Source organism: Mobula hypostoma, chromosome 17 (genome assembly GCF_963921235.1).
Source record: "Mobula hypostoma chromosome 17, sMobHyp1.1, whole genome shotgun sequence".
Taxonomy (NCBI): Eukaryota; Metazoa; Chordata; class Chondrichthyes; order Myliobatiformes; family Myliobatidae; genus Mobula; species Mobula hypostoma.
In genome coordinates this window covers 60,610,761-60,627,488 of record NC_086113.1, presented here as the reverse complement: position 1 = coordinate 60,627,488, position 16,728 = coordinate 60,610,761, and the positions used below count along the sequence as shown (strand labels likewise).

The following is a 16,728-nucleotide window of genomic DNA, read 5'->3' as shown; positions in this document are numbered from 1 at the left end:
GATTTAACTAAACCTCATGTCTCCTCCATTATTATCCACTGGGATTGTGGGATTTGCTATCTGGCAGCACTGTGTGAACTTTCATCATGTGGACTTTAGTGATCAAGCAAAAACACCTTCCACCACATTGTTCAAGACCAACTAAGTTTGGCACTAAAGACTAGCCTTCCCTCAATAGTCACCTGATGGGGGTACCAATTGGAAAAGGGCAACCAATGCAGAATATAAGTTGGCTTCATCAGATCAGACAGTGCAGACATACCTGTGGAGGCAGAACAATTAGCACTGCTACCTCACAGATCCAGGGACACAGAGAACACAGAACTAAACAGCACAGGAACAGGCTCTTTGCCCCCAAATTATTATGCCAAAGTAATTAAATTAGTAATCAAATGCACAGCTAAATGAATCCCTTTGGTTTATATTATGTCCATGTCCTTCTGTTTCCTGTACATTCATGTACCTGTCTAAGAGCCTCTTGGAGGCCTCTGTCATATCTGCTTCCTATACCTCCACAGATGGCACGTTGCAGGGGTGCATCACTCTCTGTATTTTTCTAGGTTGCCCCCCACCTCCTGTCTAAACCTTCTCCCTCTCACCTTATAGCTATTCCCTCCACTATTTGACATTTCTGCCCTGGGGTAAAAGATTTTAGCTAACTTTTCTCTGCCACTGATAATTTTATAAGCTTTTGTCAGGTGTCCCCCAAGCCTCTGACGTTCCAGGGAAAGCAATCTAAGTTTGTTCACCTTTCCTTACAGTTAATGCCCTCCATTCCAGATAGTATCCTGGTAAACCTCTCCTGAAATCCTTTCCAAAGTTTTTCCATCCTTCCTATAGAGGGGTAATCAGAATTGCATGAAATACTCCAAGTGCAGCCTAATAAAATGATTGAGACAAATGCCACATAACTTTCTATGCCCCTAGCAATATGCCTCTTTTGCCACTCTCTCTAACTGTGAAGTAGGTTCAAGGGGGATGTCAGGGGTAAGTTTTTCACATAGAGAGTGGTGGGTGTGTGGAATGCACTGTCAGCGATGGGGGTAGAGGCAGATTTAATAGGGTCTTTTAAGGGACTCTTTTACATGGAGCTTAGTAAAATAGAGGGCTATGTGGCAGAGAAATTCTAGGCAGCTTCTAGACTAGGTTACTTGGTCATTGTGAGCTGAAGGGACTGTAATAGCTGTAGATTTCTATGTTCTATTACTTTCAGGGAGGTATGGATTTGTTACCACTCTTATCTACTTGCATATGCATTAACACTGAAAAATTGATTTCCTAAATAGTAGACAGCTGAGATCTATGTACTTAACCTCTTTCTATATTGCCAATCTACACCTCAGGAACCAGTCAGATGACAAACAAGAGAAAATCTGCAGATGCTGGAAATGCGAGCAACACACACAAAATGCTGCAGGAACTCAGCAGGCCAGGCAGTATCCATGGAAAAGAGTTCTGTTGACGTTTTGTGCTGAAACCCTTCGGCAGGACTCAATCAGGTGAAGTGCTATCGCATTCTGTCTGTGCAGACAAGCAAAGGTGTGCATTATGTGAGAGAAGTGAAGACTTTGTCAAAGTTGTTCATCTGCAGGATTTCGCTCTCAAGGCTGTATCACCCAGCAGGAATGTTGCAAACGATCTCCAGTTTCCGACCAAGCAGCTCACAGCCTGGGTAAACTAAAAGCAGCAAGATACTGACTGGTGGTGTCACTTTCAGTGCTAAACCTATTTGCTGGGAGTTTACAGAGTTGGCTCACTTACAGTATATTGGAATAAGGCACCACTGCGAACAACGGAACCCACTGTGTTCCTTGAAAGAAACACGGTTAAGGCTACCCTTTATCATTATGTCTGACACAGCAAGTGCCTTGCCCATGGATTCCTCTGATCAATGGATATAGCTTGCAGAATCTGAGGAGACGTATTCAGTCAGCCCGTGACTGTCACTATCTAGACTTACTTCTGAGTATAAGTGTTAAAAGAGAGCAAAATGGGATCTATCTTAATGACTGCTTTTTAAAGAATTATTTATTGATTTGGGAAAATATTCATAAAATAACAAAAAATCCTTGAACTGAGCATAGAATAAAAACTGAGTTCAGTAAAAGGTCTCCAGTGCCCCATTATTTCTATCTACTTTCTTAAACAGTGGGGTGACATTTGCCATTTTTCAATCTGGAAGAACCATTTCAGAATCCATATGATTTTGAAAGATAATAACCAGAGATTCACCCAAAAGTCTGAGATATAAGTCTGGTCTTTGAAATTTATCTCCTTTCAATCCCGCCAATTCAACACTTTTGCTGATATTCATTTCCTCATTTCTTGTAATTTTTGTGGGATTTTTTTGTATGTCTGCCATGAAACCTGACACAGAGTATTAGTTTAATTTCTCTGTCAACTCTCATTCCCCATTACAAATAATCCCCTCTTCCATCAGGTAGGAAGTATGAAAACCTGAAAGCATGTACCACTAGCTTCTACCCTGTTGTTATAAGACTAGCAAATGGTTCCCTTATAACCATTGTGGGTTCTTGGCCTCCCAATTTATCTAGTTCTTCACAATCTATCTCATTACGATATCGCACCATGTTCTTTGACTACACTGAGCTTGCTCTGTAGCTGTTACACTTCATTTACACTTGATTTACCTTAGAACACAAAACATAAAACAGAACAGTGCAAAGCAGAAACAGGCCCTTTGGCCCACAATGTGTGCGGAACCAACTAAATTCATAATCAGACTAATCTCATCTGCCTACACAATGCCTATATACTCCCATTTTCCTCACATTCATATGTCCATCCAAACATCTTTTTAAAATCCCTAACATAATTGTCTCTACTACCAGGCAATGCGTTCCAGGAACCCATCATTCTCTGTGTAAAAAAAAATCTTGCCTCTCACATTTCTTTGAAATTACCCCCTCTCACCTTAAATGCATGCCCTCTGGCGTTAGATATTTCAATGCTGGGAGAAAGATACTGTCTGTCTCTTCTATCTATACCTCTCAAAATCTTATCAGGTCTCCCCTCAGCCTCGGTCGCTCCAGGGAAAACAACCAAAACTTGTCTAACCCCTTGTTTTAGCGTATGCCCTCTGATCCAGGCATATTCTGGTGAACCTCTTCTGCACCCTCTCCCAAGCTTTGACATCCTTCCATAATGGGGTAACAGGAACTATATGCAATATTCCAGATGTGGCCTAGCTAGTTTTATAAAGCGGCAACAAACTTCCTGACTTTTGAACTCAATGCCCCAACGAATAAGTTAAGCCTGCTATATCTCTTCTTAACTATCTTATCAACTTGTGTAACCACTTTCAGGGAGCTATGAACTTGGACCCCAAGATCCCTCTACTTATTAACACTTTTAAAGGTCTGCCCTTAACAGTGTACTGTCTCCTTACATTTGATCTACCAAGGTGCTACATTTCACATTTGGCTGGGTTAAACTCCATCTGCCATTTCTCTGCCCATATTTGCAATTGAACTATATCCTGCTGTATTCTTTGCCAGTCTTATACACTATCCACAACACCACCTATCTTTGTATCATCTATAAACTTACAAATCCACCATCTACATTTTCTTCCAGGTCATTTATATGTATCATAAACATATCCTTGCACTGTGTAATGCTTTGATCAGTGTGAGCTGTATACAAGACTGACCTTTCCTTGGATCTCAGTACATGTAGCAATAATAAACCAATTCTAATTCCAATGATCTCTCTAGCCTCTTTTCTTTCTGCATACACATTGAAGTTCACAACTAATGTTTACGTTTCACTTTAATTTACTTTCATTATATACCTTCTTTCTTTGGAGACCAAGTGTCGCAGTGATTCTCAATCCCCTCAGTACAGGATTAGTCCAATGGCTACAGCACACCTTGCCATCTCCCTCAATTACAGACGCTATTGCAGCTTGGGGATTCAGAGTTCGAAGGTTAATTCTGGCGCCATAGAAACATAAAAAACCTACAGCACAATAAGGTCCTTCGGCCCACAAACCTGTGCTGAACATGTCCTTACCATAGAAATTCCCTAGGATTCCCCATAACCCTCTATTTTTCTGAGCTCCATGTGCCTATCCAGGAGACTCTTAAAAGACCCTATCATATCTGCCTCCACCATCGTCGCCGGCAGCCTATTCCACACCCTCACCACTCTCTGAGTAAAAAACTCAGAGATAAAAGAAGAGATAAAAATTGCAAGATGGTAATCAATCTTGCATGGGGTTCATGCACGTTCTCATTGCTGGAATAACTCAACAGCAATGGCAGGAGTTGGAATATTGATAACTGTTGTGAAATGTTTACACTCCCGCTTTATTTGTCACATGTATTTTGAAAGATTGAAACATATAGTGAAATGCATTATTTGCCTCAGAGAACAAAACAGCCTGAAGATGTGCTGAGGGCAAACTGCAATTGCCACCATGCTTCCGGTGCCAACATATCTCACTAACCTTAACCCTAACCCTCAGAATGTGGGAGAAAACTGGAACACCTGGTGGAAACCAATGCAGTCACAGGGAGAACATACAAACTCTTTACAGACAGGGGTGGGAACTGAGCACCAATTCATACTTCATCTAATGATGTTTGCTAACATTATGCATACCATGTGAATATGCTTGAAGTAAACCTTGACTGAAACTTGGGAGTGAATAATGCTTTCTCCTTTAAAAAAAATCACGGTAGCATAGCAGTTAGAACAGCATCTTACAGTGTCAACACTCAATAATTGAACATAGAACACAGAATATAGAGAGTATATCACAGGAGCAGGCCATTCGGCCCACAATGTTGTGCTGAACTTGCTTTTTAGCTGATTTAGCAGAGCATTGTGGGCTGAATGACCTGTTCCTGTGATATACTCTCTATATTCTATGTTCTATGTTCAATTGTCGAGTGTAGACACTGTAAGATACTGTTCTAACCACTATGAACATACACCAATGCCAGCAGAAGCCACACCAGTGTGACTTACCTCTGCAGAATTATTTGAGGCAGGTACTATAACATTTGAATGATGTTTCGACAGGTATGTGGATAGGAAAGATTTAGAGAAATAAGGGCCAAATGTGGGCAAATGCATAGATGAGCATCTTGGTTAGCACGGGGAATTCGGCTGAAGGTCCTTCCACAATGCTGTATTACTCCATGTTCCAATTATGCTACTTATCCTAAAGGAGAATGCATTTGAACTCTACCAATATCTTGAGAATCACACATAACACAGCTACGACAAATCATACGTTAATGGAAGACCATAACATTCAGTTAAGCTGGCTGGTGGTAGAGTGGCATCTGCACGGACAGGACTTCGAGGCAAGGGGTTTCGGGTTCAAATTCAACCGGCTCCTTGGATAATTTCCTTCTGTGCTAGGTTGAGCGTTAAGCTAGCAACTCGGCCTTGTAAAACAGAAAAACACTAAAGAAATGGCAGGGTTGTCACCCAATGCGCCATTGCGACATGGAAGGATATCATCCACAGACTACTAACTAATAACACTTGAAAGAGCAATTCTGGGGTGGCTGGTTGCGGGACAGGTGGGTGTGCTTCTTGGGGAAATGTGCTGAGAAATAACGTGTGAGCTCATGAGGGGGAACATCAACATCCTGAACCTGCACATCAGGGTCTGGGTAAACTCTTTAGCAGTTGCTACCATTGATTCAACCTTTCAACCTGGAGCTGATGCTAGTCATACTTGTCAGAGGCCCCTGGTACACAGGACCTACCTCCTGTCATATGCCTCACTGACTACGTCAGACTTCCCCCTGTACCCGACAGCCTCCCTCTCCTCTGAGGCATCCTTAGAACATGTTACTGCTGTGTGGTTGCTTGAAGAGTGTCTCTTAAGGCGTGAAGTGCTGTCTGTAGTTTTGTCCTGTCAGGAACGGTGCAGGACCCTTTTTACAATGTTTTTCTGGATATGAATCATCCTCATACCATTTCAAATGACATTTTGACTAATTTAGTTATTCTTGGTAGCACAATGGTATGACAGTTAACGTTACTTCTGCATGATTCCAACGATCCGGGATAAATTCTGACTGTGTAGAGTTTCTATGTTCTCCCTGTGGCTGTGACTACTTCTTCCCATATCCCAAAGATGTACTGGTTGATAGATTGGTTGGTTAGTTGGCTGGTTTAAATTGCCTCTTATACAGGTGAGTAGTGGAAGATGTGGGGTGGGGGGTGAGGGTTGTAGAGTTGAGAGAGAAAAAGTTCCAAGGAATGGAACTGACCCAGTATCAATTTGATGGGCCAAAGGGCCTACTTCTCTAACGAAAGAAAATATGGGAATATGCTACATGTTTTGATGCTTCAATAATCAGTGGTCTATTGGCTAGTGACCAATATTATAGATGCTTTAATTAGTATGAAGGAACTTGAGGCATCCCAAAGACTTGAAAGGTATCAATTCTGTCCAAATTCTTTCTATATCTGACCTACAGAATTGAGTGAAAGGTAAAAACTTACACTTTTCTGATGCTTTACCATTTTAACCCAATTTACCGTCTGAAGTTCAATATTCCAGTATGATCTAAAGCATAAATGGGAAAATGAAAGACCTCTCCAACGGGGCTGCTGATACAAATAAAGAGCACCATCACTTAGATTTGGATTATGTTCGTCTCACTCCATCTCTTTGGGGTGGTAATGGATGAAAAATTGCATTCCATTCTTTGTCACCCCAATGAGCAAAGGAGTCCAACTTTAAAGGCTTAGAACAAGTTGGACTCTAAAACATTCGAGGATCCTTGGATAACACAATGGGCTCAGCTCTTTGGCTCCTAACATCCATGCTCATTTGTGCTACGTCACATTAGGGTTGAAACTTCTGAGTAGACTTGACTGGAACAGATCCCAAAGGACGAGGTAATCAAGAGATGTGAGGATATTGGAAGAAAATGGCCCAGAGGCAGGAGGTCACACACAATCTTGTAGAATACCGGAACACACTCAAGGAACCTAGTCAAGCTCCAATCTATTATTTTCTTATCCCAGCAACACACATCAAAGTTGCTGGTGAACGCAGCAGGCCAAGCAGCATCTATAGGAAGAGGCGCAGTCGACGTTTCAGGCCGAGACCCTTCGTCAGGACGGTCCTGACGAAGGGTCTCGGCCTGAAACGTCGACTGCGCCTCTTCCTATAGATGCTGCTTGGCCTGCTGCGTTCACCAGCAACTTTGATGTGTGTTGCTTGAATTTCCAGCATCTGCAGAATTCCTGTTGTTTGCATTTTCTTATCCCTCTGAGTTTCAAAACAAAAACACATGATGCTGTGACATTTAATGTATCAATTCATACCCAGACCTCCTTGGATTGTACCTATTTAACAACTATAATAAGTTTATTTAACCATATTTTAGATCAAACATATACAATAGTTTCCATAATGATAACAGTATTGATTATGAAGGATATTGATATGGAAGTGATGAAATAATTATTATCTTTAGCTGGGTAAGCGTCAATGGTTTGAGCTGCAGTTTTGTACTTGAAGTGTCTCTGGTTGGTTAAGAACTGAAGGAAACGTTTCATGATTTGGGAATGGTTCAGTTCAATGAATTCCACTCGTTTGTTCCTTGTTTTACTGGGCTTTTCTGGGGTTTATTTTTAAAGGTTTCAGTTTAAATTGTAATTCAATTACAGATAAATTCATCAGGTTTTCATTGAAGCATTTCAAAGATAATGTATAGTACATTTTAGTTAACAACAGGGCTAAAATTGTACTTCTCAATACAAAAGGTTCAAAGGTTCAAAGGTCAAGTTTAATGTCAGAGAAATGTATACAATATACATCCTAAAATGCTTTTTCTTCACAGAATAGCTTTCTATTTAGAGTAGCAGTGCATCTCTTGCAAGCCAGGTCATTAATGGATTGAAATATTGTTTTTTTATGTACATCAATCCAAAGGGTAGTTTCTGTATAAATGATGAGGACCACAATCAGAGACCATAACAACAATTATATTCAACTCAACGCAAACATTTGATTAGTTCGTTTTTAGTATTCTCCAGTATCATATCTGAAGGAATGAACTAATCGATCAGGATAGGAATTTGTGGGACAACTTCCATATCTGTAGTTTTCCAGCCCTTCGGACCGCTCTGTTTTAGACGTTCCTTCCTGTTGGTAGACTAGGGATGACTTGATCACACCATTGTCCTCTTGGAATTTTGTTTCAGGATATATGGAAGGAGGCATGATTTCTGCCAAATGGTTGCAGTTTGGAAGATTTTTAGCATCACAAATGTTATCACCAAACTTGCTCATAGGTTTGTAAGTTTGATAGGAAACCTTGGTAGTTGTGGTTATGATAGTTTGTAAAGCTGGAGGAGTAGATCCAGAACCAGCCAATCTGCAAGGGTATTCCCCATTGTAATAATGGCTGGAATTGGGTGTGATGTGTCCACAGTCGTTCCCATATCCTTTCAATATTTGCTTCCATCCATGATGTTTATTTGGCACATCTAAGTTCCGATCATGAACATTCAAAGAGCCCATGCCCTGCTGGGATCCATTAAGCTGCATGCACATCTTTCCTGAGTCAGCCTCAGGCTGTATATTACCAGTATCTTTGTAAAGAGCTGGATAAGTGCTGGAACCCACGTAACCAGGCACAGTAAAATCATAGCCACACGAACCTCGAGGCATATAGATCCTTGGATTGCAGACCTTCTGAAGTGGTGAAGTCATCTCCCCTATGTTGTTGCTGGGATCATAGCTCGATTTGTAAGGCTCTGTATTTTGAAAATGGGAGTAGTGGTGCGTTGGAATGGGAAAGTTTGGTTCTGCAATAATGCCATATCTGTCTGGAGCTTCCATGCAAGGCAGGTGGTGGAGGCTGTTGAAGGGACCACCCCCATCATGGTATCGACCCATCTGGAACAAACCATATATGTGACAATTTATAATGGAGTAAGCAGTGCAAAAATCCCAGCAGGATTGTACACATTTTGGATCTCCTTGATGTTAAAAGATAAGTGGGAATTTCAACACTTATCAATAATAATGGTTATCTTTCCGCACAAAAATGTTGTTCTATAAATAGATCTAACTGTTATAACATAGAGTGATTTTTCTCATGTGAGAAGAAAGCTTTATCACTTCGGGTCTCCCACATTCCACAGCCAGCCAGTGTTATGGGCATTAGGCAAAGAGAGCACATGAAATCACCCATTTGAATCAAGAAGTACAATTAACTCTAAATGAAAATCAAAACATTACACATGCTGGAATTCTAAAATAAAAACAGAAAATGCTGCCAATCAGGGAGCATCTCCTGAAAAGAAAGCATTAAAATTTCTGTTTGAAGTCATCACCTGACCTGCTGCCTGTTTCAATCTTTTCTGTTTTTAGTAATATGATTAACCCTCTCCTGTTTGATGTACAACAGCTACTGATCTAACTTTGTACTGCTACTAATTATTATTGTTTGTAGCACACAGGCCAGTGCATCTTGCACGGAGACCGATATAGTGAATGTCTAGCACTAGCTAAAGGTAATCCAACCCATATAAGAACAATATGCATCTCTTTTGGTGCATATATGCTATAGCTGAGCAGGTGCAAGAAGGTGTGGCACACAAACCTGACCTTTTAAACGCTGAAGGGTGGCACCACGTGGAAGAGAGTGGTCTCCAGAAGGTTTGGACAAAGTACTAGAGCCCTTAGTGTTGGAGGTAGGGAGGAAGAGAAATGTTCAAGGTGTGAAGAGACCTTCAAGATACGTGTTCAAAAAGCACGGGGAGTGGATATCTTTGGAAATCAATATTAGGAGTACCCTCCAAGAGAACCACAACCTTGTCATGATTCGGAGGCTTGCATGCTTCAGTGACCTGGAGTCAGGTATTATGCTTTGGCTCTTCGCGGGGTCACCCATGCCAAACAGGTCAAAGGTAGAAGCCGGACTGAGAGTGGTCCACCAGTCCTCTGGGGTTCAGAGTTCAGCTGGGGGCTAACAACCCTGCCTGGTAAAACAAAATTGTTCCGGAAACAGCAATGAAGAATCCTTCTACATCTGAGCATGGCAGTATTCCTGAGTCTCCACCTGGGACTTGCATGACTGACGGTAGTGAAAACTGAGAGGAAGCTACTGACATGAATGTAGGAAGCCCTGAACACCACCAGAGATGGAAGACCTTCATTGCCGCCCTAAACTCCAGTAGTGTAACTCCAGCTAGGTGTGTTGTTCTGAGGATTGATTAACGTAGTGCTGGATGAAGTTGGAATGGTCAGCACACAGATTTTTAAAGACAATATCTTAACTGGATGTCTAGTGGTGGATACTAACATCCCTATTATTCATTCACCAACAACCCTTCTCAATCCTGACTCATAGCCAACACTCAATCTCTGCAGTACTCTCACATTTTGGTGCTGCTACAAGCCTCGTATCCACTGTTTTCAGCTTGCACAAAATATCAGGTATTGAACCATGACAATAAATTGCTTCAGCCTGAATAAACAGCAAGTAAATCATTTCTTGTTGGTTGGACAGTAAACTACTGGGCTAGCAGAAAGCATCAGGAATGAATATTTGTATCTGCACATTCCAACCCTAATGGAGGTGGTAGTGCTTGGCACCACTGGATTGATGACTGCTCAGGCCAATATATTGGAAAGGCTTCATCTTTGTGCTTGTTAAGTGTCTCACCACAGTGGCATTAAATGTAACAGAACTGGCTGCAGGAGATTTCATTACACTGTGGGAAGCTAAAAGTTAGGTGAATGTAGGGGTGGGATTCATGAAGAGTGCTGATCGGTTCTGGTTTTGGTGGTTTGAGCTGGTACTAATGTATTGAGAGCCACTTACTGCAGCATTCCATATCAGTGGAATTGGTACAAAGGTAGAATGGTTAGAGGCTTGGGGGTAGTTCTTCAAAGACATACTGACTGGCTGGTCATGAAAGCTGCCCCCGATCAGGCAGAATGAGAGGCTGAGAGGGGCCTGCACATTCTGAGGTAAGTATTTTAATCCTTGCTATTCTGTCCTAATAAACAAAGTTTTGTAGTTCATAGTGACTTACTGGAATCTGTGTCTTTCTGCCTTACCAAGGTGGGTCCAAGAACCTTTTGTTGTAATGTAACATTTGGTGTAGTCGACAAGATATAGTGAGTGTGGTAGAAAGCAAAATATTTAGAAGTGAGAGTAAGAAGGAAGAACCTCCCCTTCCCCCCCTTTGCAAAAAATACTGAGAAATGGAGTGGACCGATAACACCACAGGGTTTTGTCAGCCAAGCTATTTTGTGCTGGTTGACCACAGGGTACACCAGTGGATTGGATGAACAAACTGGACCCCCAAGGGATAAGACTGGGCAGCAGCTCGTGTCCATACTAAATGGGTTAGGGATTCCAGGCAAGAGAGGGATTCAGAGGGGGAGCTGTTTGGCTGTTGGTGGCCATTCTAAAAGAGCAACACGAGACAATATCTCAAAAACAGGATAGAGAATCTTAAAGGTGAGGTGGAGGTATTGTATCAGTGCTGCACAACCATGGCATAGACATGGGCTGAGGAGATGGAGTTTTGATATTGTCTGCTGCCTGGCCAAGGTCTAGCAGCAGGAAGTGGACTGAAGGGCTAATTGGCAACTGGACCCAGTGAAAGTCCAGGCTCTCATTTTACATGGTGATGACGTAGATACCTGGGATGGGAATATTTGATTTGATCCTGAGGATCAGGATAAGAGGGTGGAAAATCACCTTCATCTGTATGCCCCATCCCAGCCCTTGAAATCACTATTATCTGGGGTTAATACGTCCACAGAAATGTGGTTTGATCAATCTCACTCTCCAAGTGCCCCACAGCCTCCAGGCCTCACAGCACTCCAGGACAAACTCACACCCTGGGACAATGTGTCATCCAGTTAGAGGCAGAGTGGGAATAGAGACCTGAAATGGTGGCCACCTTGGTGTTGACAAAGGACTACTCCTCCAAGGAATTGGTGGAGCTGGGGGATTGCTACAGAAGAGAAACTGGGGGAATTATTAGTGGCATGGTTGTTAAGGATATGGGACGCAGGGGGAGGTGGAACTGATCCGATCCCAGGCTGCCCATATCTGACTGGGAAGTGGGTTGTCATCAAGTCATGGGGTAAACAATGCCTTACAAGGGACTGTCGGGGTGTAGAAGTCTTTGTGGGAGAGATTAACGACCGTGGTAAAGGTTAAACATCCCTCTCTGTTAGACTGGGATTTAAAATCTTGAGAAGAGTGGAACATAGTGGAGGAGGGGACTAAAGCTTTCCATCATTGGGTCCTGATCACTGGGATTTATGAGAGTGGGGAGCTGTTGAGGTTGGAGACTGGGGATAATCTGCCGATGGTCTATCAATCCTGACAGGATGCAAGGGCCTAGCCAGGATGTGTTATTCTTGTGAATACAATGACATTCTGGACAATGGGAAATACTGGAAAAGACCAAATGAGAAATATTGGGAGCAATGGTCTCCACCTCTAAAGAGGAGACCCGGCATTTTGTGGGGCTACTTGGGTATTGGCGACAATATGTTCCCCACCTAACGATGATATCAGGTGTCTTGGAAAAGACTCCGTTCCAGTGGGGGACCCCATCAGCAAGCTGCCTTTGAGACTGCCAGACAGGCCCTCTCCCTGGCCCTGAGACAACACAGTCTAAGATGGCATTGGTGAATCACAGTGATGACTTGCTGGCAGCAAACAAAACTACTGCAGTTTACCCTATTAATCTCACTTTTTTGAGTAAACCATCACTGCAATCAATAGCCTGTAACTTTCCTTTCAGAGTTGATCTTTTGGACAGTCAGTGTGGCTTTGTGCAGGGCAAGTCATGTCTTACTAACTTGATTGAGTTTTTTGAGGAGGTGTAAAAGGTGATTGATGAAAGTAAAGCTCTGGGTGTTGTTTACATGGATTTTAGTAAGAGGTTTGACAAGATCCCTCATGGGTGGCTCATCCAGAAGATTAAAATTCCTGGGATGCATGATGAATTGACCATTTGATTTCATATAGTGCCTATAAACAGTGTTCATCCCCTTGGAAGTTTTCATGTTTTGTTGTTTTACAACATTGAATCACAATGGGTTTAATTTGGCTTTTTTGACACGAATCAACAGAAAAAGACTCTTTGTGTTAAAGTGAAACCAGATATCTACAACAAATTAATTACAAATATAAAACAAAAATTAATGATTGCATAAGTATTCACCCCCTTCATGTCAGTATTTAGTAGATGCACCTTTGGCAAAAATCACAGCCTTTAGTCTGTAAGGATAGGTTTCTATCAGCTTTGCACATTTGGACACTGCAAGTTTTCCACATTCTGCTTTACAAAACTGCTGAAGCTCTGTCAGATTGCATGGGGATTGTGAGTGAACAGCCTTTTTCAAGTCCAGCCACAAATTCTCGATTGAACTGAGGTCAGGACTCTGATTTGGCCACTCCAGGAGATTAACTTTGTTGTTTTTAAGCCACTCCTGTGTAGCTTTGGCTTTATGCTTGGAATCATTGTCTTGCTGAAAGACAAATCTTCTCCCAAGTCGCAGTTCTTTTGCAGACTGCATCATATTTTCCTCCAGGATTTCCCCATTTTTGCTGCATTCATTTTACTCTCTACTTTCACAAGCCTTCTAGGGCCAGCTGCTGTGAAACACCCCCAGAGCATGATGCAGCCACCACCATGCTTCATCGTAGGGATGCTGTGTTTTTTTGATAATGTGTGGTGTTTACACCATAGTATTTACTCTGATGGCCAAAAAGCTCAATTTTGATTTCATCAGACTATAGAACCTTTTTTTAGCTGACTTCAGAGTCTCTCACATGCCTTCTGGCAAACTCTAGCTGAAATGTCATGTGAGCTTTTTTCAACAGTGGCTTTCTCTTTGCCATACTCCCATAAAGCTGCGACTGGTGAAGCACCCGGACAACAGTTGTTATATGCGCAGTCTCCCCCATCTCAGCTACTGCAGCTTGTAACCCCTCCAGAGCTGTCATAGGTTTTTGAGGACGGCCTGCTCTAGGCAAACTTACAGCTGTGCCATATTCTTTCCATTTCTTGATTATTGACTTAACTGTACTCCCAGGGATATTCGGTGACTTGGATAGTTTTTGTATCTATCTCCTGACTTGTGCTTTTCAATAACCTTTTTTAGTGAAGAAGAAACAAATTAACTTTAAGTGTGTATTAAAAATGGCATGCTGTTCACAGGGAGAGTGTGGACCACACGTAGAAAGTGAATGGCAAAAACTACAAAGAATGTTCCAAGCAACTCCGCAGAAAGGTTAAAATCATTCATTAAAATCAATGAAAACACCTTGACTGCACATAGTGATCTCCATTTAACTAATTATGTGACTTCTAAAACCAATTGGCTGTACCTGTGATAATTTAGTGTGTCATATTAAAGGGGGTGAATATTTATGCAATCAATTATTTTGAGTTTTTTATTTGTAATTAATTTAGATCACTTTACAGAAATCTGTTTTGACTTTGACACAAAAGTCTTTTTCCGTTGATCACAGTCAAAAAAGCCAAATTAAATCCACTGTGATTCAATGTTGTAAAACAATAAAACATGAAAACTTCCAAGGGGCGGGGGGGGGGATGAATACTTTTAATAGGCACTGTAATTGGCTTGTCCAAGGTAGTGGTTGGTGGGACTTTTTCTGTTTGTGATACTTGTAAATGACCTGGATGAAAAATGTAGAAATGTGGGTTAGTAAGTTTGCAGATAATACAAAGATTGGTTGTGTTGTGAATAGTGCAGAAATTGGCAAAGGATATAATGGAATATTGATCAGCTGTAGATATGTGCAGAGAAACCATAGTGGAATTTAACTCTGTCAAAATTACTCTTTGGGAGGTCAAATGTAAAAAGACAGTACACTGTTAATGGCAAGATCCTCATCAGTGTCAATATGCAGAGGGATCTTTGGGTCCTGTTTCATAGCATCCTGAAAATGCCTACACAGGTTGAGAGGGTAGAAATATGGCATACTTTCTTTTACTAGTCGAATTCGAGAGTCAGGAAATTGCAGCTTTATAAAACTCTAGTTAAGCCACACCTGGGGTATTGTATTCAGTTCTGGTTGCCCGTTGTAGGAAAGATTTCAAGACTTTGGAGAGGGCACAGAAGTGGTTTACCAGGACACCGCCTGGATTAGAGGACATGTGTTATAACAAAAGGTGGTCAAACTTGGATTGTTTTCTCTGGAGTGGTGGAGACTGAGGGGGAAATCTGCTAAAGATTTATAAACTTGTGGAAGGCATAGATAAAGTAAATAGTCCCTTTATTTTTCCCATGTTGAAATGTCTGATACCAGAGGGCATACATTTAAGGTGAGAGAGTATAAGTTCAAAGGAGATGAGGGGGCACAGTTTTTTTCTACAGAGAGTGGTGTGTGCCCAGAATACATTGCCAGATGTGGTGGTGGAGGCCGATATGATAGACGTATTTAAGAGGTGCAAAGATAGGCACCTGAATGTGCAGAAAATTGAAGGATATTTTTATAATGTAGGTGGAATGGATTAGCTTAGTTGTGCATTTGATTGCTTAATTCAATTAGTTTAGCACAATATTGTGGGCCTAAGGGTTTGTTCCTGTTATGTACTGTCCCTGTGCTCTGATAAAATTGCTACATAGTGAGGTCTACCAGAACACAGAAACATAGAAAACCTACAGCACAATACAGGCCCTTCGGCCCACAAAGTTGTGCTGAACATGTCCTTACCTTAGAACTACCTAGGCCTACCTGTACCCTTCTATTTTCCTAAGCTCCATGTACCTATGTACCAGGGAGATTGCTTTACCTTCTGTATATTTCTATTTTAATGTTGTTCACCGTCAACATTTGTTTTTGTGAAAACTGTTGATATGTACACATTGGATGTTTGATATAAAATAGGGTGAAATAAACCCTGTAGATTTATTAAATATATAAAGTTCAAGAGATAGTTTGGTTTCATTGCCTGAGGAAAAAGAGCAAATCGACAGGAGATTTTCTGCAGGGATTAATGCCTCACTGTTTCCAGTATGGAATTCATAGCTGTTGTGATGTGAATCCAGTGTAAAGCCAGAGGTGGAAGGAATGAACTCTGATGACCGATGCCCCCAGCGCAGGTAATAATTAGCACCATTCAGGTGCTGCAGTATGTGCTCTGAAGGGTCGTAATCCTACCATTGTGACAATTTTTACAAGGTTCAAAATATTTTGTAGGATCTTACAACTGGTCAGCTGAGCATTTATGACTGAGATTGTTGAGCTAAGACACACACACCTCATACTCACAGACACACCATAGTCTCTTTCTCTAAAGCGCACACTAGTCACATTCCCCAGAACCCCACAATCACACTGTCGAAGAGCAATAGATAACTAACAGTGGCCAGAGCTAGGTCAGAGATGCATTTACTGATCAACCACTCACTTGCAAGTGTAAGCAATGTAAGGGGGACCCATTCACTTTCTAGGTGTGGTCCACACTCTCCCTGTGAACAGCATGCCATTTTTATACACATTTAAATTTAATTTGTTGCTCCTTCACTAATTAAGTTTTTTCAGTTATTATTTATTTAGGAGCTGTGCAATCAGTTCCTTTTGAAGTCAGTTTCCCTGCATGCTCATCTTGTGCCTTACAGACCCTTGTCTTTGGCTGGGGTCTGGTGGTTTCTTGTCCAAAGCATCCCCTTCTTCTGCCAAGGCCTTGCTTATTCTGGTGATGGCATCAGGG

At 41.7% G+C, this 16,728-nt stretch overlaps 1 protein-coding gene across 4 annotated transcripts in view; it reads right to left on the bottom strand.

Annotated features, from left to right (window-relative positions):
- Nucleotides 1–7,470: 7,470 nt before the first annotated feature.
- Nucleotides 7,471–16,728, bottom strand: part of gcm2 (glial cells missing transcription factor 2) — a 48,722-nt gene continuing 39,464 nt past the window's right edge. For all 4 annotated transcript variants that reach the window (XM_063069381.1, XM_063069380.1, XM_063069382.1 and 1 more), the window contains one exon: nt 7,471–8,902. In XM_063069381.1, the coding sequence (XP_062925451.1) occupies nt 8,024–8,902 (879 nt within the window). In that variant the 3' untranslated portion in view covers nt 7,471–8,023. The remainder of the gene's footprint in view (nt 8,903–16,728) is intronic.